Source organism: Rhincodon typus, chromosome 16, assembly GCF_021869965.1.
Source record: "Rhincodon typus isolate 14 chromosome 16, sRhiTyp1.1, whole genome shotgun sequence".
In the NCBI taxonomy this organism is placed as follows: Eukaryota; Metazoa; Chordata; class Chondrichthyes; order Orectolobiformes; family Rhincodontidae; genus Rhincodon; species Rhincodon typus.
The window spans coordinates 26,808,018-26,830,647 of record NC_063347.1 but is presented as its reverse complement, the minus strand read 5'-3'; the positions used below and the strand labels follow the sequence as shown (position 1 = coordinate 26,830,647).

Below are 22,630 nucleotides of genomic sequence, written 5' to 3'. Positions count from 1 at the left end.
TGGAACATCAAGTTGTGAAGAAGCATCAAAGAAAATTGCAGCACTTCTTTAATACTGTGCTAAAGTGAGTCTCTATTATGCCTTCAAGCTCATGGAAGATATTTGGGAGCAAAATATTGCTCAAACTTTTAAAATGTATTTTACTATTGATAGGTAGAACCTGACATAGGAGTGTTCAGAGTACTTTGAAACAATGTTGTAGCCCATTCAAAAATTTTAATATGAGATAGCTACATTAAAACACATGTTCCATTTGCATTCCCCTTTAAGATATTTTTAAAATTTAGTATTAACTTAATTTCTTTGCTTTAATTCCACAAGTATTACAGGTGTATTCTGCTAATCCCAGATATCTACAACAGACAACATGTTAAAGAATTGATAAACCTACTTTTGAACAATATAGGATTCTCAGGTAAGCCTACATGGTATGCTATTGCAGGTGATCAAGCCACATTCATTTATTTTTAACATGTATCTGTTAAAATGTTTAGCAACTGAGTGTCAATCATCTCCATAAGAAAAACAAAAGATAAAGTTTAAGAATGTAAGAAACGAAAGCAAGCGTGCACTATACAGCCTGACAAGCTTCATCTGCTGTTTTGTATGATCGTGATTGATATTGGGCTTCTATTCCACTTTCCTTTCCTGTCTGCTTGCCTTATCCCTGATTCCCTGAGAAACTAAAATCTGTCTATCACTGCGTTAAATATAGTCAGTGTGAAAAATTCACATCCCTCTCGGGTAGAGACTTTCCTCGGCATTGAAAACTTTAATTTTACCTCCAAATTTTCCAAATATTTCCTAATAAATTTTGTGTCCATGATATTTATTATGTCTAGAATAATTTTTCTGTTACGTTTATTTATAGTTTAATAACCGGTCACTTCAAAATTAGTTAATAAATGTTAATCGAGAATTAGCGGAATTCTTCCTTATAAAACTATTTCTGCAATCATATATGTTTGCTCAGTGTTAAAACCTTTTGATAATGAATTTTTTAGTTATTTTTTGCCTTTTCATAATGTTTTCTAGGTGTTGTTGTTCATCAGGAATCCATCTGTGCTACATTTGGAAGTGGTTTAAGCAGTGCCTGTGTTGTAGATGTGGGAGAACAGAAGACTAGTGTATGTTGTGTTGAGGATGGAGTATCACATCGAAATACCAGGTCAGTTGATATTCTGCTTTAATGATGGATTTAAAAACATTTGATTCTGATGTAATTGGGTTTGGACTTGCATTACCAGCGGAATACCTTAACTTGCTATGCATTATATCTGAGGACAAAGAAATTCATGAGAGTTTCAACCTGGGCACAAAGTTTTTTGTCGCAGGCAGTAATGGTAGAAAGAAAATCCTGATATTTCTGGTCTCACTTATTTGGTGTACAGCTCAACTCCTATTGGTCTAAGGTATAAACTATATAATATATGCCACATTCAAATTGAAATGATGGTTTGTATAGTTAAATGGTTTTCCATCTGAATTGTTTTCGATTCTGAATTATACTAATATTTTCCTGATGTTACCTCTAGAATAATGATGGTTGATAAAAAGCAAATGCTGCAGGGCTGCTGTGATGCCAAAAGAAAATCTTGTTTTAAAACCTGCAACAGGTAGCACACAAGAAAAATTATTGGACAGTTACCTGGGTGACTTATTCACATTCTCATGGAAAGTGAACTTTTCATTTGGGCTTAGTTCAGGTCAGACTTACCAGTCTAATTTTGCACATTTGAGGCTAAATATCTGAGTCTCTTAACTCATTTTGCATGGAGTTTCCATGGCAGGATTATTCTGACCTTGCTACAAAAGTTGACAGTATGGAAATGTAGTGGAGGTAAAAAGTGAACAAGTCCAGGACTTTAGTCCACATTGACATCTCTTTGTACATGTGTTTTGCAAATTATTTCCATTTTCAAAACATGATTGAACTAGTCCCCTTTTATTCAGTAGTTTTCAAAGGTATATTTATGTAAATGTACTCTTAACTTGTTCATGGGAATGTCAGCATTGGTAGCAAGGTCAGTATTTACTGCCTATTCTTAATTACCACTTGAGAAAGTGGTGGTGAGCTGCCTTCTTGAATTGCTGCTGTCACAATTGTGTAAGTATGCCCATAGTGCTGTTAGGGAGAGAGTTAAAGAACTTAACGCAGTGACAATGAGGAAGTAGTTATATATTTCCAAGCTAGGATCGTGTGTACCTTTAGAGTGAACTTGCACACATTGGTATTCCCAGGTTTCTGCTGCCTTTGCCTTTCTGGAAGATAGAGGCTATGGATTTGAAAGAAGCTGTTGAAGGTGCCTTGGCTGCATTATATCCTCATTACAATTCGCAGTGCTGCCACTGTGCACTGGTGGTGGAAGGAGTGAATGTTTAAAAGAGGTTGTTGGGACGGGTTGTTTTTCATTGTATTGAGCTTCTTCAGCATTGGAGCTGCACTCATCCAAGCAAGTGGAGGACATTCTATCATACTCCTATTTGTTTTTTGTAATTGGTGAGTGCACTTTGGGAAATTAGGATGTGGTTACTTGCTTTAGAATTCCCAGCTTCTGACCTGCTCTTTTAACTACAGTATTTGTATTCTGGTCAGAGTTGGATCTGTACTGAAATAACTTGAATAGAGCTGCAGCTGGTTCTGGAGCACAAGTCTTAATATTACTGCTAGGGTGTTGATGGTCCATTGTTATTGCTTCATCTGATACCTTCAACCCATCCTTGATGTCACGTGGAGTGAATCACATCTTCATTACACCTTCCTTTGCTTCACAATCAGCATTTGTAAGTTTCAGGAATTCTTTCCGTAAACTCGTCCACCTTTTCACTTCCCTTTCTTCAAAGAAGACTTCCTTTAAAATCGACTGGCATCTGTCTTACTGTTGACCTCAGAAGGAGGTGGATTCGGAACAAGCAGTTGGGCTGAAGATTGTTCCAAATGTTTGTACTGATGTGCTGTGCTCCCCCATTAGTAATATAATGCAGACTAATGGAATTTTTTACTCTAGTTAGTTTAGTTGTCTACTACTTTTCACAACCAGATGTGGTGGGACTGCTGAACTTTCATCTGATCAATTCATTTTGGAATCCTGTGGCTTCGTCTGTAATATTATTATTTGCCTTTAACATGGAAAAGTGCCCTATGTTTTACACCGGTATCTTCAGACAAAGATAGACATCAAGCCAAAATAGGAGATAGTAGAGGAGTGGTGAAAGTTGGTTAAAAGTGATGGGCTTTAAGGAGATTTAGAGAAAGTGAGGGAAGTGACCAAATGTTAGTGTTCAGGGAAAGATCTCCTTTGTGTGCAATGGCTGAAGTTCAGATGCTGATGGTTTGAATGAGAGGAAGTTGCAATTTGAGTTTACATGTATGTATAAATCTTAATAAGCATGTTACTTTTTGGTGCTTTTTTTCAGAATTAGTCTGCTTAGAACTCTGCATTTCTAAGGTTTGAGTAGATTTGTAGCTCGGGTTGTGGTTGGTTGGGTCGTCGAGCTGGTTCGTTGTTCTGCAGACGTTTCATTACCCTGCTGGGTAACATCATCAATGCAGCCTCCGATGAAGCACTGTTGTGTTTTCCCGCCTGTTATTTGAACTCTGGTGTCTGTCGGGCTGGATTACCTCACTTCCGGTTTTCCTCCGCAGTGGAGCGTATATGGGGTCGAGCTCTGTGTTTGTTGATGGCTTTCTTAGTGGAGTACCAGGCTTCTAGGAATTCCCGTGCTTGTCTCTACTTTGCTTGTCCCAGGATCTTGGTGTTGTACCAATCGAATTAGTGGTTCTCCTTATCCATGTGGATAGAGATGAGTGAGTATTGGTCGTGTCTTTTTGTTGCCAATTGATGTTCATGTACCCTTGTGGTTAATTTCCTTCCTGTTTTTCCAATGTAGTGTTTGTCACAGTTTCTGCCGGGAATCTTGTATATGACACTGGCCATGTCCGTAGTGGGTCTTTGGTTTGGCTAAGCAATTGGCGAAGGGCTGATGTGGGTTTGTGTGGAACTCTGATGCCCAGTGGTTGTAGGAGTCTTGCGGTCAGTTCGGATGTGTTCCTGATGTAAGGTAGCGTGATGAGTGTGTTGGAGCGCGTAGTATCTTCCTGGTGTCGTTCGACATTGGACAAACGGGAAGGAAGTTAACCACAAGGGTACACGAACATCAATTGGCAACAAAAAGACACGACCAATACTCACTCATCTCTATCCACATGGATAAGGAGAACCAATTCCACTGGGACAAACAAAGCAAAGACGAGCACGGGAATTCCTAGAAGCCTGGTACTCCATTAAGAAAGCCATCAATAAACACATAAAGCTCAACCCCATATATGCTCCACCGCGAAGGAAAACAGGAAGTGAGGTAGTCCAGCCCGACAAACACCAGAGTTCAAATAACAGGCAGGAAAACACAACAGCGCTTCATCGGAGGCTGCACTGATGATGTTACCCAGCAGAGTAATGAAACGTCTGTGAAAGAACGAACCAGCTTCGCAAGCCAACCAACCACAACTCTACATTTTCAGTTAATGCCCTACCACCAGTAATTTTATATTGACAACTAGAATTATCTATGTTCTACAGATTGCGTTTAGCCTATGGAGGATCTGATGTGACCAGATGTTTCTTCTGGCTTATGCAGCGGTCTGGTTTCCCTTATAGAGAATGTCAACTATTTAATCGAATGGACTGTCTCCTTCTTCAGCAGCTTAAAGAGACATTCTGTCACCTAGACCAGGTCAGACATTGTTCTGATAAAAGTTTGAATTGTAAAGCTGAAGGACAATAAGTGAAATACACTTCTAGATCTTGTAACTTTAACTAAAATTCAGTTTTTAAAGTAATATATTTTGGGGAAAGGCAGACACAGTTGATTCAATAATGTTCTTTAGAGCAGGAGATCCTCACCTAGCCTACATGTGACTCTAGACCCATAGCAATGTGGTTGACTCTAACAGTCCCCTGGGCAATTAGGGATGGGCAATAAAAGCTGGCCTAGCTAGTGACACCCTAAATGAAAAAAATCCTAATGAATAGTCTTTTAAAGATTGAGGTGCATTGTGCTTTATGAAGTTAACCCATTGTTAATTTTCCAATTTCAACTCCACGGATGAGAGTGACCGACCCTGAAGCCACTGTGAACCAAGAGTTGGCTCAGTTTTGTTGCTAGTGTGTCACTGTACCAGACATCTTTCACAAGCTATAGAAAATCAGCATGAAATTATAGCCGGAACACTCTAAATGATTTTTTTTTTCATGTCTGTACCAAGGTGTGCTGTAGTATATCTTGGAAAATCAGGATTGCAAAATTAGAGCTCACGCTTGTAAAGGAGCTTTATTTTTTTTTTCACTGATTTTAAATGGAGAAAAATCAGGAGGGTACCTATAAATGTGTACATTCTGACCCTTTCAATTTTCCAAAACTCAATTTACTCAGGTCATCTAATGTAGTCAGACATAGATTCACAGAAATTTCCCCTTGTCTCCAATATTCTGGTATCCTAAAGTGAATGCAGGTTTGGACGAAAAGGCTGCTTTAATTCTAGTAAATGAGTCTGCCATTGTATAAAGTTAAATTGCATTTTTATTTAAATATCCTGCATTTTGTAAGGAAACCTGTCATGCATGACTAGAGTTGTCTGTAGAGTAGCACAAAAGCAGCAACTTGCATTTATATAGCACTTTCAGCGTAGTAAAATATCACAAAGCACTTCACAGGAGAGTTATCAAACAACATTCGACACAGTTCCAAAAGGAGATAAAGGAAGTCAGAGAAGAGGTGTGCTTATAGACAGAATTGATGACTTTGGGCTTTAGCAGCAACTGATAGAATGATTAAAAGCAAGAGGCCAGAATTGGAAGAATGCAGAGGTCACTCCTTGTAGAGGTTATAGAACTGGAGTAGGTTAGATAGGGGAAGAGGTGAATCTATGGAAGAATTTCAAAATGAGAATGAAGCCTTTAAATAATTGTCTTAGCAGAGCCAACTTGATTTGGAGAGCACAAGTTACGGGTGACAGTACTTAATGAGAGTTCGGAGTTTACACAGCATAGAATGTGGAAGAATAACAACGGATGCACTGAAATTGTCCGAAATACCTTTAAAATACTGAATAATTTTCATCTGTAAAAGTAGTTCCATATCCCAAATTTAAAAAAAACTTTTCTGTAATCAGGAGAAAATCCCATTAAAATGTCAGTCTTTCAGATTCACTTCCATCCCTTCCTGCATCTTGTCCTCTCTCCACCTCCCAAAATTTTATTAATTCCATCAAATGACAAATATTTGAATGAATATTTAAGATGAAAGTTAAATAAAGGTGTGGAGTAAATCAAGTCTCCCATTTCCTTAAACAGGACATTTCTGGAATTCAGGATCATGAATTCAAGGTCCGTCAACCAGATTCTCCAGCATTATTATACCAGTTGCGACAAGGAGATGAAAAGCTACAGGTGTCTGAACTTTGCATATTGAAGATATTTTCTTTGGGTAACATTACACTTTGTAATAACTGAAGAATTTCAGGTTCAGTCTGAGCTAAATGTTGTACTTTGAAGGAGTAATCGTACTGAATCTGTCTGTCTAGATGGCTGCCATTGTTTTCCTGTTCTGTGTTGTGGGTGCAGAAACATTAGATTTTTATGCACCAAAGTTCAGTCAAAGATAAAGATGGCTCTGTTAGCCACCATTGAATTCCATAATAGATTCTAAAGGAAAAGCAGCAGTATTTTCTGGTGGTGAAAAGGCATAATTACAAATAAACATATACTTTTCTTGCATTATATTAACAAGTTATTGAGACCATCAAGAGATGATTGTGATTGCAAGGAAACTAAAGAGGCTCACATTTTTAAATGACCCATTTTTTTTCTCTGTGTTAGTAAAATCACCATAGTCCCAAAGGACCACAGGGCTGCTGTCTCATCAGAGAAATAACTGGTGGTGGTTTTGCCTGAGGGTTCCCACGCCTCAGGTGAGCAGTGAGCCTGAGAAGCTAGGACCTTCGTGGTAACCTCAGCCAGTACGGAATTACACCTGTGCTTTGGCATCATAAACCAAATTTAAATGGGACTAAAACAAATTGCTGGAAAAACTCAACAGGTCTGGAAGCATAAGTAGGAAGAATGCAGAATTGATGTTTTGAGTTTGGTGACTCTTCTTCAAACCTGCTGAGTTTCTCCAGCAATTTCTGTTTTTGTTTCAGATCTCCAGCATCTGTATTTCTTTGTTTTATTTAAATGGGCCCACTTTGCTCTTGCCTTAAATTGGTGAAAATGATAACCTGATCTCCTTGAAAGGGTCTTGGGGATTTTGTTTTGTAACCTTCCATTATTTTATTCCAAAGCAAATAAGACAAATATACCGAGCGATAGTTAATAAATTCAATATTTGCATACATCCATATGATAGGCACCGATGGCACTGTTTTATCCGGCTACTTTTGGAATTGTGGGACAGAAGATAACCTCACTGCAACACAGATCACAGGGTGATTCAGAAGATCCACATGATGAGCATTATTTACTGGCAACCCAGAGTAAACAGGAGCAGGTAAGGGTTATGAATTTAGTAATATTTAACAGGGAAACTGTTATGCAATAAAATAGAAGAGAAACAAGCCAACAATAAATTCATTGTGCAGTGATTAATAAACTTGCTGAAGAATCTGTAGTATAAATAGTTGTTTTGACCTTGGAAATTTAGTTTATACCAAGTTTATAGTTTATACCAAGTCATTTAATGTGTTACCATTTCTGTTGCCTAGGCTGCCAAAGCTATTGCCGAGCGGAAAGCTCTGGCTAAATTTGCTGGGTTTGAAGTAGAATCAGGCACTCAGAATACAGATAGTGCAGAGAAGAGTCATTCTCATGAACTAGAACTTGGATCATCTCAGCATGAATGCCTACTTGGAGCAAATGATTCGGAGGATCTCCCAGCAACTTTGATGGCTAGAAAAACAACCATGTCACAGTTTGAAGGAAAGGCTTTGGGGCTTGATAAATCAATTCTGCATAGTATTGATTGCTGTGGTAAGAAAGACTATGAAATTTATTGTTTTATAAAAATAAATTATGGGGATTAATTTGAAAACTGGTTTCAATGAATAGTTAGAGGACAGTTATGTATGTTTTGTATTTCATTGAAACAAAAGTTAAATAGCAACTTTGGGTCACAAATACAAAGAAAAAAGAAGTAACTGAGCAGTTTGGACGTTTCATTATTGGAAGGAAATTAAAGTTCTAGAGATTTTGCAGAAGTCGGTGGGATAATTCCTGGAATTGGAACATAGAGTTGAAAGCCGAGACTTCAGATGTTTTGAATATTTTTAATGCGGTAGAGAATCCAGTAGGAAGTTTCAGAATTATGAAACATTTTGATGGGTTTATTCAAGAATTTCCATTTCCTCTGCTGGGACCCAGTGGTGAGGGGTCAGTAATTTAAAATGATCACCAAATGAGGACAGATGATAGATGAAAATTCTTGTATGCAGCGATGTTGGTGCAGAGAGTGCTTTGTCACTGAAAATATATAAGGCAAAAATTTATTGCCCTGTTTTAGAAAAATTGTATACATATTTGAAATAAAATAATATAAAGGATATTTGTTACTGAATGAGCAGAAAATTACTACACTTGAATATATGAAAAAAACTGAAACTATTGTTTTCAGTTCCTGCTCCAAACTCTGCTCTACAGCTACTGAAACCACCCTCCCTCCATAGCTACAGCCTGAGATTAAGCCAGTCTATTCACAATCTTGGTGTCACATTTAATTCAGAGATGAGCTTCCAGCCTCATTTTCATGTTATTGCTATGATTATTTCCACTTATTTCTATCTCTGAAATGTAACTCGACTACACTCGTATCTTGGCTTTCAAGTGCCGCTGAAATCTTAATTTCTGTTTTTATTATCTGTAGACTCAAGTACTTCAATACCTTCCTGGCTGTCTCCCATATTCTATCCTTCATAAACACACAGCAAGTCTTGTTTCATTATCATTTCTTGCTCACTAATCTACATTGCTTGTCTAGCAGCCAATATTTTGATTTTAAAATCATCATCCTTGTTTTCAAATTCTACTGACCTCCCTTTCTTTGTGGTATGTTCCAGCTCCACAACACTGTAATATCTGTGCCCAATTAATTCCAGCCTTTATAGCTGCATGATTTGGCCATGCTGTTAGTTGCCTGAACCCTGTCGGTCTTTTGTGCTTATGGTTTATGATTCTATATTTCTAGAAATAATTATTTGAGTAATTTATGTAAAATTTCTAAGCAGAAGTTCAAAAATATATTTAAAACAACATGTAGTAATTTAATGACACAGAATTTGGATGTCAGTTGAGCTCGGCTTTCTGTCTGTCACCCGACACTTATGAAACTGAGTTATTTTTTGTGAAATTGCAATGAAACAATTGAACTTCCCCATCAATATCAGTGTAATTTTTGGATCAAGTTTGATTGTATAATTTTTAATGGATTAATTCACAAAAATTGTTCTGAGCAAAGCCCTTTGTATAATTTAAGGAGAATAAATTTTAAGTGAGTTATTTATATTCTTCTGGAATGGTGCATCACCTAAGAAAAACATATACACTTTCAGGATCCGATGAAACAAAAAAGAAAATGTATAGTTCCATTTTAGTGGTTGGAGGAGGATTGATGTTCCATGGGGCTCAAGAATTTTTACAACACAGAATTCTGAACAAGATGCCACCATCGTTTCGCAGAATAGTAGAAAATGTTGAAGTTATCACAAGGCCCAAGGTAGGAAAAATATATTTTCATATTGTACCAAAAAATTCATGTATTGTTATAAAAGGTCAGTTTTAATATCTGGCTAATCCAAAATACTGATAGTTCTGTCTCTCAAGATTTCTGATAGACTAAAAGGTGATTTTTCTTCCCGTGTCAGGTGCGCAGAGTCAGGAGAAATTCCTGATCTTCAAATCCAATATTTAAAAATGCCTGCTCGCACTCCCCTTTGTTCTGGGGGCACAGGCTGAATTTGGAGTTGGGCTAGGAGATCCATAAAGAAAGAAGGTCTCTACCATTTCCTGAGGTGGTCTGGGCAGAAGTCCAGCTGGGGACGCCAACACTGTTAAAACTTTAAAAGTAAAGGTTAAAATGTAAAACATACTTTCTGTTCTGATTCCATCTTTCCTCTCGCTCTCCATGCCCCGTCTATGCTACCCTAGGCTCCTGATTACTCCCTGTGCAAAGCCATGCCCTTATTCCTATTCCCAAGCCCCCTTCTACCCTCAATGCCAACATATTGTCATCTAACCATCTCCCATGGTCCTGTATACCCATAAGTCCCCCAGCAATCCCATTACCCTTAATGACTCTTGTGCGAATTTAGTGCCAGCTCACAACCCCACCCACCAGTCTTTGGCCATATCTCTCCATACCAACAATTATCCAGCATGTACATTAATCTGGAGGCATCCTGGCAGCAAATAATGTTACCAGACTCTTGATGCTATTGCTCTTGAAAAAAATACACATTTATACAAAAAATTAAATTGCTTCAATTAATCTCTTATTTTAACAAATATTCCATACAAGTGCTCAGTGATCTATGTAAATGCACATTGCATTCATCCTTCATACATATGTAATCAAACATTTCCCTTAAGTGCTTATGTCAACGATCGTTTCCATCCAATAAACAGTTGGAGCTGTCCATAAGCATCCCACAATAAAAATGATAGTTTGTTATATCAATCATGCAGCATAAATCTTACAGTGGTTTTATGCGGACAGGAACTCTGAAATACCCAAAAGCTTTATTTAAACTCTGTACTTTGGATAGCTGCTTGGAACTGTCGACATTTTTAATGAGTTTATGCATGTTTTATACACCAGGACGTATTCACAATACAACAGCCTAACAAGCCATAAAAGGGGAAGAAATGTAAAACTTTCCTCCAGCCCTCACCCTCACTCCCCAGGCATTCCCTGTGCCCCAACCAAACAAATTAATGCCCTCAATCCATTTTCATTATCTCTTACACTCCTATACCAATTTAGTACCTACTTGCACCTTCTCTCTGGCATCTGCCATGCCAGCTGTTACGTATCCACTAGTACTCATACACATAGGAGAAAATACATAGTTCTATTACTTAAAATTCTTTATTAAAGATTACAATCATTTCAAAAACCATTTTGACACTTGACATTCTTATCACTTATTGACAATACTATACTCTTGTTGACAGTTCTTGATAGGTCTTGACAATTTGGACACTTCCAAGCAGTTTCAGCATCTTTTATGCATAATCTTCTCCACAGTTAACAGGCCCAAAGGGGATTTGTCTCGCATCTTCAAAGGATCAGTGACCCCCACCCACAAAGGTTATCTGACCCATCCCCTTTCACCTCAAGATACCTTGGGGCTATATTCATAGGAGTACAACAGCAGTCCAAAAGAAATGCTCTGAGAGCAGACATCTCTTGCAAGATCTAATCTTCACTCTCTGGGTTCCAGATGCCAGGAACAGGGAATCCCTAGTAAAAGTGTTTGAAATATCCTTTATGGGACATCATCGGTTTATAGAAGTTGTTCCCAACAGATTTTGGCTGGTTGAGAAGCATTGCTGCTCGCTTGCTAAGTATACAACAAGAAATTAATTTCATGCTCTTTAAAAGTTCTTTGACTATTTTGAATCATGTATGCATTTTTGTAAGTGATTAAAGGTGACCTTTAATTTTCTGTCATTTGTTGCGAGTTTCTATGATGCCAGATCATGGAATTATAGATTCCAATATAAAATGTTTTGTCTTTTGCAGAAAAATTTAATTTGAATAGAACAACTTTTCTGAATAGTACCAACTACATCAATAAATATGGCTCATGATGGAAGCTTGACTTTCATTTATTCCATTTACTTAACCAATGCAATAGAAATATATATATTCTGCATTTAGTAGAAGTTATCTCATTATATTGCCAATCAGCACTTGGAGTGAATTCAGTTGCATACATGCCAGTTCATCTGTTAGCAATTAGAACATAACATAAGAACATAAGAACTAGGAGCAGGAGTAGGCCATCCGGCCCCTCGAGCTTGTCCCGCCATTTAATAAGATCATGGCTGATCTTTTTGAGACTCAGCTCCACTTACCCGCCCACTCAACATAACCCTTAATTCCTTTACTGTTCAAAAATTTATCTAGCCTTGCCTTAAAAACATTCAGCGAGGTAGCTTCAACCGCTTCACTGGGCAGGGAATTCCACAGATTCACAACCCTTTGGGTGAAGAAGTTCCTCCTGACCTCAGTCCTACATCTGCTTCCCTTATTTTGATGCGATGCCCTCAAGTCCTAGTTTCACCTGCTAGCGGAAACAACCTCCTTGCCTCCACTTTATCTATTCCCTTCATAATCTTATAAGTTTCTATAAGATCTCCCCTCATTCTTCTGAATTCCAGTGAGTATAATCCCAGTCTACTCACTCTCTCCTCATAATCCAACCTTCTCAACTCTGGAATCAACCGAGTGAATCTCCTCTGCACCCCCTCCAGTGCTAGTATATCCCTTCTCAAGTAAGGAGACCAAAACTGCACACAGCACTCCAGGTGTGGCCTCACCAGAACCCTATACAGCTGCAGCATAGCCTCCCTGTTTTTAAACTCCATCCCTCGAGCAATGGCAGACAAAATTCCGTTTGCCTTTTTAATCACCTGCTGCACCTGCAATCCCACCTTCAGCGATTCATGCACAAGGACACCTAAGTCCCAGCTCACAGCAGCGTGCTGCAATTTTTTACCATTTAAAACATAGTCCATTTTGCTGTTATTCCTACCAAAATGGATGACCTCACACTTATCAACATTATACTCCATCTGCCAGACCTTTGCCCACTCACTTAGACTATCTATTTCCCTCTGCAGACTTTCAGTGTCTTCTGCACACTTTGCTCTACATTAACCCTTTTTAACTTATCCTGCCTATTAGAAACCAGATGTGGTGTCTAGGTAATGTGAGTCTGTGTGTGGGGTGGGGTGAGGGGAGGATTCAGGCAGTTGCAATTGAGTAAGGATCTTAGCCACACCTTCCTTGTTTTGATTTACTTGGATTTTACATTGTTGCAATCTCTAATGTTCAACACAAGGCAGGGTGGAGATTTTACATTTGTGAGGACAGAGCAACACCCATTTTGTCTTCTGGAAACCTTATGTTAAATTTTAAAGATTACTGTATCATTTTGCCTTTCTTGATGTGAGTACTTAGGAAAATTAAAACCTCATTCATACAACTTAAATAAAGAATACAAAGTCCTGCAAGTCTCCTGAATTCTGTGAGAATATGTGCATCTGATAGGCAGAGTATTAAATGTATTTTGAGACTAGTGTGACCAGTATCACTTTTACTGCTGGTGTAGGATGATCAACCGTGTTTGTCACGATTTCCCCTGTCAAAATCAAGCACTTTTTTACTAAAGAATCTTGGTTTCCTCACAACACAGCTTGCAGCTTGATGCTGTGAAATAATTGAATACTACTTCCCTATCTGGAGAGTTTTCCCTAGCACCTCTCACACACTTCAGAGACATGCAACAAATGCAATTTTTTTTGTAGAATGATTCCAGCACTTAATAGCCTTCATTCCTTGTCTCCCATTGTTGCCCCTTTGTTTTGCCCTTATTTCCAATTTGGTCCTTTCTTATTCCCTTTGGTGATAAAACCCAGGAATCTATAATTATGGAGGAAGTTTTAACAATGCATTTTGAAATCATAGTATGATCAAACCAAGTCACGTGGTTTTAGAACAAAAATGTTTCACAAATGTATTCATTTTGAAGCTGCAGCTAGTAGTGTTGATAAAGCTGAGCCAGTAGCAAGAATATAATTTGATTTCTAAAAGGCATTTGATAAGTTGCTATGCAAAAGGTTAGTATGCATGATCATAGAAATTCTAGAAAAGTAATGGCTCATGGAGTTGATAGTATGTATTAGCGTGGATGATAGGTTTGTAAATGGACAGGAAGCAGAGGTTAGGGGAAAAATAGGGTGTTTTAAGTTGGTAATGTGGGATTGTGTTCAATAATGACCAAAATCAGTGAGTGGCGAAAATAGCCTCTTTATTGAGCATCCACAGTGGCACAGTTCAAAGTGGCGATGGAATCCAAACTACAGTTTTACAGTAGCCTCTTTTATGCACAGTTTTTACATACGTTAAAATTTTAGCACTGTGGTGTCACATAGTTGTATTTATTGTACACAAGTTTGCTTGACACCTGTCCTGTGGAAAGAGGAGATAGTTTCAGCACTTGCTAAATGCTGGCTGTTACTCCTGATGGGATTAGAATGTCTGTCCAGAGTCAGCTTGCATAATTAAGAGGTGTTAGTCCTTTTGTCTTTAAAATTAGTAATGTTTGTAAAAATACTAGACCGATAGGATCTAAATAAGTGAGAAATTATATGTGCACTAAATTAAAAAGTATAGAGGATATTAAATTGATTTCCTGCAGCTGAGTAGTGAGATTTCATTTACTATTGCAGGTTTTGACAGTTCCTACACATCCATTCATGCACTTTCACGGAAGCACTGTTTTGATAGTAAGTTTCTTTAAAGGGGGTAGCAGCCCTATTTAATATGTATTTAAAAGGTATAAATCCGTACGTTTGTACAAGGTGGTAGTCCTAAATAAAAGTTAGAAATAGGAATTACAGTGTTATAGAAATAGGTAGTGTATAAGGAAATTTCAAAGGGATAAAAAGCAGCAGACTGTAGGGACATGCTGATGTTGATGTCCTGCAACCTATTCAGGTCCCGAGAGACAGTTACTAACGACTAATTAATGTTATAATCTTTCCATAGTTTCGAGTGAGTTATGAAGACGCGTTGGCAGGAACAGCATTGTTCTGAGTATGTTACGGTATTAACACTTATTCAGGGATAGCCTTTGATACAGAAATAGGTCTAAGCACTGCTTGCAGCATGGGGCCGATTTTAAAAAGAAATTGAAAGGGGTAAAGAAACAGTAATGGGTTGGTAGCCTAAGAGGAGATGTTTAATTTAGTTTATCTTGTAAGAGTAAAGTGTACTACAAAATGAGGTTTTATGAATGGAAACATGGTACAGTAAACATACAGCGCCTGTGAGTTAGTAAAGAGATTCGTAATATAATATCTCACAGTAAGGATCAGTGCTGGGGCCTCAGCAATTTACAATCTGTTTTACTAACTTAAGTGAAGGGATCAAGAGTGATATGGCGAGATAGAATTTTTGAGGAGTTCAGCTGTGAGGAGAGTACAAAGAGATATAGTTTAAGCTAATTGGTAAGAATGTGACATCTGGAGTGTAATGTGGGAAACGTGAGGTTATTTATTTCACTGTGTATGAGAAATGAAATATATTAAAAAGACTTTAAAAACATTTTAAAGGATGTGAAACCTCTAAATGTTGATATTTCGAGAGATATGGGTTATTTTTTACACAAAGAACTCAGAGAGGCAGTATATAGAACCTGAAAGGTTAACAATTTCTCTGCACAGATGTTAGCTAAGAACATAAGAACTAGGAGCAGGAGTAGGCCATCCGGCCCCTCGAGCCTGCCCTGCCATTTAATAAGATTATGGCTGATCTTTTTGAGACTCAGCTCCACTTACCTGCCTGCACCCCATAACCCTTAATTCCTTTACTGTTCAAAAATTTATCTAGCCTTGCCTTAAAAACATTCAGTGAGGTAGCTTCAACCGCTTCACTGGGCAGGGAATTCCACAGATTCACAACCCTTTGGGTGAAGAAGTTCCTCCTGACCTCAATCCTACATCTGCTTCCCTTTAATTTGAGGCTATGCCCCCTCATCTGGTTTCACCTGCTACTGGAAACAACCTTCCTGCCTCCACCTTATCTATTCCCTTCATAATCTTATAAGTTTCTATAAGATCTCCCCTCATTCTTCTGAATTCCAATGAGTATAATCCCAGCCTACTCAGTCTCTCCTCATAATTCAACCCTCTCAACTCTGGAATCAACCGAGTGAATCTCCTCTGCACCCCCTCCAGTGCTAGTATATCCCTTCTCAAGTAAGGAGACCAGAACTGCACACAGTACTCCAAGTGTGGCCTCACCAGGACCCTATACAGCTGCAGCATAGCCTCCCTGTTTTTAAACTCCATCCCTCGAGCAATGACAGACAATATTCCATTTACCTTTTTAATTACCTGCTGCACCTGCAATCCTACTTTTAGCGATTCATGCACAAGGACACCTAAGTCCCTCTGCACAGCAGCGTGCTGCAATTTTTTACCATTTAAAACATAGTCCATTTTGCTGTTATTCCTACCAAAATGGATGACCTCACATTTATCAACATTGTACTCCATCTGCCAGATCTTTGCCCACTCACTTAGACTATCTATATCCCTCTGTAGACTTTTAGTGTCTTCTACACACTTTGCTCTACCACTCATCTTAGTGTCATCTGCAAATTTTGACACACCACACTTAGTCCCCAACTCCAAATCATCTATGTAAATTGTAAACAATTGCGGGCCCAACTCTGATCCCTGAGGCACACCACTAGCCACTGAGTGCCAACCAGAAAAACACCCATTTACCCCTACTCTTTGCTTTCTACTAGTCAACCAATCCTCTATCCATGCCAATACATTACCTGTAATACCATGCAACTTTATCTTATGTAGCAGCCTTTGGTGTGGCACCTTGTCAGATGCCTTCTGTAAATCCAGATACACTACATCCACAGTTTCCCCATTGTCCTCACAGAATTGCACCAAATTAGTTAAACTTGACCTACCCTTCATGAACCCATGCTGGGTGTTCCCAATGGGACAATTTATATCCAGATGTCTTGCTATTTCTTCCTTAATGATAGATTCAAGCATTTTCCCCACTACCAAAGTTAAGCAAACTGGCCTATAGTTACCTGCTTTTTATCTACTTCCTTTTTTAAACAGTGGCGTCACAGTGGCTGTTTTCCAATCTGCAGGAACCACCCCAGAGTCCAGTGAATTTTGGTACATAATTACTAGTGCATTTGCTATTTCCACCATCACCTCTTTTAGTATCCTGGGATGCATTTCATCAGGGCCAGGAGACTTGTCTACCTTTCGCCCCATTAGCTTGCCCAGCACTACCTCCTTAGTAATAATGATATTTTCTAGGTCCTCACCTGCTATGACCTTCTTGCCATCAGTTTTTGGCATGTTATTTGTGTCTTCCACTGTGAAAACTGACACAAAATAACTGTTTAATGCCTCAGCTATTTCCTCATTCCCAGTTATTAAATTGGCTTTCTCATTCCTCTAAAGGACCAATATTTACCTTCGCCACACTTTTACGATTTACATATTTATAGAAACTTTTGCTGCCTGTTTTTATATTTTGAGCTAGTTTACTCTCATAATCTATCTTACTTTTCTTTATAACTTTTTTTGTGGCTTTCTGTTGGCCTTTAAAGATTTCCCAGTCTGCCAGTTTCCCACTACTCTTTGCTTTTTTGAATTTTTTTTAAATTTGATACTTTCTTTATTTCCTTAGACATCCATGGCTGACTATTTATTGTCTTACCGTTCTTCCTTATCACTGGAATATACTTCTGCTGAGCACTGTGAAAAATTGTTTTGAAAGTCCTCCACTGTTCCTCAATTGACCAAACAGTAAAGTTTTTTTTCCCATTTTACCTTGCGTAACTCCTCCCTCCTCCCTCATCCATCATAGTCTCCTTTGTTTAAGCACAGGACATTGGTACTGGATTTGACCTTCTCACGCTCCATCTGTATTTTAAATTCGACCATACTGTGATCGCTCCTTCCGAGAGGATCCCTAACTGTGAGATCATTAATTATTCCTGTCTCATTGCACAGGACTAGATCTAGGATAGCTTACTCCCTCGTAGGTTCCATTACATATTGATCAACGAAATTATCGCGGATGCATTCTATGAACCCCTCCTCAAGGCTGCCATGACCGACCTGGTTTGACCAATCGATATGTAGACTAAAATCCCCCATGATAATTGCTGTACCATTTTTACATGCATTAGCTATTTCTGTTTATTACCTGCCCCACCACGATTTCATTATTTGGTGGCCTATAGAACACACCTATCAGTGCGTTCTTCTCCTTGCTATTCCTAATTTCCACCCAAATGGATTCAACCTTTTGTTCAGTAGAACCTATATCATCTCTCACTACTGCCCTGATATCATCTTTACCTTCTATCTGTCCTTCCTTTACCTTACCTTCCTGTCTGTCCTTCCGAACAGTTTGATACCCCTGGATATTTAACTCCCAGTCATGACCATCCCGCAACCATGTCTCTGTAATGGCTACTAAATCATACCCATTTGCCATGATTTGCACCATCAACTCATCTACCTTGTTTCGAATGCTCCGAGCATTCAGATAAAGTGCCCTTATGCCAGTTTTTTGCGCCTTCTTTTTGGGTCCTATCACCTCCATTACTAACAGCTCTTGAGTTCTCCTTCCCTTTAATTTTTTCCTAGTTTTCAATGGAGTTGAAGCTTCCTCGTCACCTGCTAACCTGCTGCTTTGCCTTACATTAATTGTTATACTCCCTGTACGCTCGCTCCTCCCTTCCCCCCCTGCTTACGAGTTTGAAGTCCTATTGACCACCCTATTTACCCTTTTCGCCAGAACACTAGACCCGTCCCTGTTCAGGTGGAGTCCATCCCAGCAGTATAGATCCCTCCTGTCCCAGAACTGATGCCAGTGCCCCATGAAAAGGAAACCCTCTTTCCCACACCACTCTTTTAGCCACGTGTTTACTTCCTTGATCCTCTCCTCCCTATGCCAATTTGCACGTGGCTCTGGCAGCAATCCAGAGATTATGACCCTTGAAGACCTGTTTTTTAAATTTTGTTCCTAGCTTTTCATAATCCCGAAACAGGTCTTTTTTCCTAGTCCTACCTATGTTGTTGGTACCTACGTGGACCACAACAACTGGATCCTCCCCCTCCTTCTCTAGTATCCTCTCAAGCCGTTCAGAGATGTCTCGCACCCTGGCACCGGGCAGCCAACACACCATGCGGGATTCTCTATCCTGCTCGCAAAGGATATCCCCCTGATGATGGAATTCCCTACAACTACAATCAGTCTTTTAGCTCCCCACTCTTGAATGCCCTCCTGGACCATGGTGCCGTGGTCAGTTGACTCATCTTCCTGCAGCCCTGTTCCTCACCCCACTAATCCACTGAGTGTTTCCATTTCTTGAGTATTTTCTGTTTTTATTCATTGCAAATATAAAATTGGGTTTTTTATTGCTCTTTCAGAAAGTAAGGAGGCATGGGATTCAAGGAAATTTGACTGTCTGGAGACAGAATTGGCTGTCCAATAGAAGACAGAGAGCCGTAGTAGATGGAAAGTATTCAGCCTGGTGCTCAGTGATCAGTGGTGTTCCGCAGGGATCTGTTCTGGGACTTCTCCTCTTTGTGATCTTTATAAATGATTTGGATGAGGAACTGGAAGGGTGGGCTAGTAAGTTTGCCGATGACAGGAAGGTTGATGGAGTTGTGGACAGCGTGGAGGGCTGTTGTAGGTTGCAACGGGACATTGACAGGATGCAGAGCTGGGCAAAGAAGGGGCAGATGGAATTCAACGCGGAACAGTGAGAAGTGATTCATTTTGGAAGGTCGAATTTGAATGCAGAATACAGGGTTAATGGCAGGATTCTTGGCCGTGTGGAGGAACAGAGGGATCTTGGAGTCCACTTCCACAGATCCCACAAAGTTACTACCCAAGTTGATAGGGTGGTTAAGAAGGCATATGGTGTGTTGACTTTCATTGGCAGGGCAATTGAGTTTAAGAGCTGTGAGGTTATGCTGCAGTTCCATAAAACCCTGGTTACACCACACGTGGAATATTGTGTTCAGTTCTGGTCACCTCATTATAGGAAGGATGTGGAAGCTTCAGAGAGGGTGCAGAGGAGATTTACCAGGATGCTGCCTGGAATGGAGGGCAGGTCTTATAAGGAAAGGTTGAGGGAGCTAGGGCTTTTTTCATTGCAGCGAAGAAGGATGAGAGGTGACTTGATAGAGGTGTACAAGATGATGAGAGGCATAGATAGAGTGGATAGCCAGAGACTTCTTCCCAGGGTGGAAATGACTATCACAAGGGGGCATAATTTTAAAGTGACTGGAGGAAGGTATAGGGGAGATGTCAGAAGTAGGTTCTTTACACAGTGGTGGGTGTGTGGAATGCACTGCCAGCGGTAGTAGTAGAGTCAGATACATTAGGGACATTTAAACGACTCTTGGATAGGCAGATGGATGATAGTAAAATGAAGGGTATGCAGGTTAGTTTGATCTTAGAGTAGGATAATAGGTCGGCACAACGTTGTGGACCAAAGTGCTTGTACTGTGCTGTACTGTCCTATGTTCTACAAGAATAAGGAGGTCTTGTTACAGTTGGATAACTATTACCTAGTTTTGGTCTCTCTTTAACGAAGAATATACTTGCATGAGCTGCTATGATTGCTCAGCTGCTGATTAGAAGATAATGTGAGGCTATACTCTGTAGTTTTGTAGAACATAGGGTGATCTGAGTGAAGCATACAAGATTCTGAAGGAGATTCTCTGGGTAGACCCAGAGATATTGTTTTCCCTGACTGGGGAATCTGGAACACTGAGGCATGGTCTCAGAATAAGGAGCTAATCATTTAGAACTGAAATGAGAAATTTCTTCCATCAAGATTTTTGAATATTTGGAATTGTTTACCCCAGAGGGTTGTGGATATTCCAGTTTTAAGCATGTTCATCATAGATTTTGAACTCCAAGGGATATTGAGGGATATGGGGATTAGGCAAGAGAGTGGAGCTGAGGCAATAGATCAGCCACAGATCATATGGGGTGGCAGAGCAGGCTCTAGAAGCCACATGGTTGACTCTTCCTGTTTCTTAAATTCCTTGGTAGAAACCCATTTTCTCTTGAAACATATATCCTGAGAGGCGAGGGAGGAATTGGAAGAAACTAAAGCAAATTAAATTATTTGTATGCCTCACAGCACATAGCTTACGTTTCCCTTCCACCATTTTTATTTTTTGTGAATGTTTGTTCTGTGCCCTTATTTCTTAGTAAGTTTCTCCTCAACCGTGATATAATATGTATTTACAATTGGTTGGCCAAATAATGCAGTATGTGGCTTTTGACTTGTAATGGCTTTTGACTTGTGTCTTTTATTTCTTTTTAAAATTAATTGTCTTAGTTTTGATGAATTTTAAGTATCTGAGTGGATCTACTGGTGGGAGCACATCTGAGATTTTCCCCCAGGAAATAGAAGGGGGTCACTATTTGTTCTTTGGGCAAAGTATGTGGACTTCTCGGAATTTGGTCGCATGTCTGAATAGGAGCTGATCTACTTGACGTTCATCAGAGTTTTATTAATCCTTGATAGTGTATTTAGAAAATAAAACAGTACTGCATTGTTTTACAAAGTTATTTTTCACCAGTCTCTTGGAGACATTCATAAGCTGAATTCTTTCTGACTTTACATATTTTTATAATTAGGACATGGATCCACGTTTGATAGCATGGAAAGGTGGGGCTGTTCTGGCTTGTCTAGACACAACGCAGGAGCTGTGGATACATCAGCGAGAGTGGCAGCGGTTTGGAGTACGCATGCTACGGGAGAGAGCACCATTTGTTTGGTAAAAAGTCCTATCCACAATGACCCTTATTAATAAAAGCCAACAACTGACTTTTCTGAAAGCATAGAAGTTTATTAGTATTGATTTTTAAAAAATAAGTACCTGCTGTCCGTTTTTGAAAAAAAGTTATAGAATTGTTTCAGAAATGGTTAAATAATCTGATTTATGTACAGTGTTTTAAATATTGAAGAGGAAAAGTTTATTCAAATTCATGTCATGGCTGCAAAACCACTTTGTAATTATGCTGCTACCGTGCAAATATTTGCTATTTATTATAAAATAAATTTCTTTTTGTATCTCACATTTGTCTTAAATTTTGGCATGTAAGCATATCTGCCAATGTTTTACATATTTTTATATTTAAAATTACTTTGTGAAAGAGTTGGTTGCTGTTTCTGGTGCCTGGCATCATTTTTAAAAGGAATTTAAATCGAACAGGTTTTAATTTTCCTTAAACAGGCAAGAAATGTCTTGCAGTGAAATGCCAACATCTCAGCAGCTGTAGGTTGTTTTACCTCCTACATCCAGTTTACTTATGGCATCTTGGCTGAGAGATTTAGGTACTACTTTAGCTGCTTGTTCATAGCATTTGAAATGCACCTTTTCTCCCTTTGGGGAATAGTGGGAAAGTCCTGGAAGGATTTACCAGCTGATTAGCCTGTTGAACCGCATCATAAACAGTTCTTCCATGGCCGGGTGCTGGAAGCGACTCGAACCCAGAGCTTCTCAACCACAGGAAGGGATGCTACTGCTGCATCACAATATGTGCAATACCCTAGTTTAGCCAATGGTAAACCACTGTTGCAAATAAAGCCTTATTCACATCTTCATTTCGAGGACAACCAGCTGGAACTATGCTTGAATCTATGTGCAATTCCAAGATACAAAGATTTATGCTGGCATTAGAAAAAAAAGACTGTAATCAGATCTAAGATAGGAATGGACACGAGTCTGGCAGATTGCATTTAATGTAAATGAACGTATGTAGA

General features: G+C 39.1%; 1 protein-coding gene across 1 annotated transcript in view; it reads left to right on the top strand.

The window, feature by feature from the left end:
- Positions 1–21,942, top strand: part of actr8 (actin related protein 8) — a 30,681-nt gene extending 8,739 nt beyond the window's left edge. Inside the window, exons 6-13 of the mRNA XM_048606143.1 lie at positions 322–415; positions 1,036–1,168; positions 4,581–4,734; positions 6,354–6,449; positions 7,408–7,548; positions 7,763–8,027; positions 9,602–9,765; positions 21,502–21,942. Of these exons, the coding sequence (XP_048462100.1) occupies positions 322–415; positions 1,036–1,168; positions 4,581–4,734; positions 6,354–6,449; positions 7,408–7,548; positions 7,763–8,027; positions 9,602–9,765; positions 21,502–21,645 (1,191 nt within the window). The 3' untranslated portion in view covers positions 21,646–21,942. The remainder of the gene's footprint in view (positions 1–321; positions 416–1,035; positions 1,169–4,580; positions 4,735–6,353; positions 6,450–7,407; positions 7,549–7,762; positions 8,028–9,601; positions 9,766–21,501) is intronic.
- Positions 21,943–22,630: the final 688 nt, after the last annotated feature.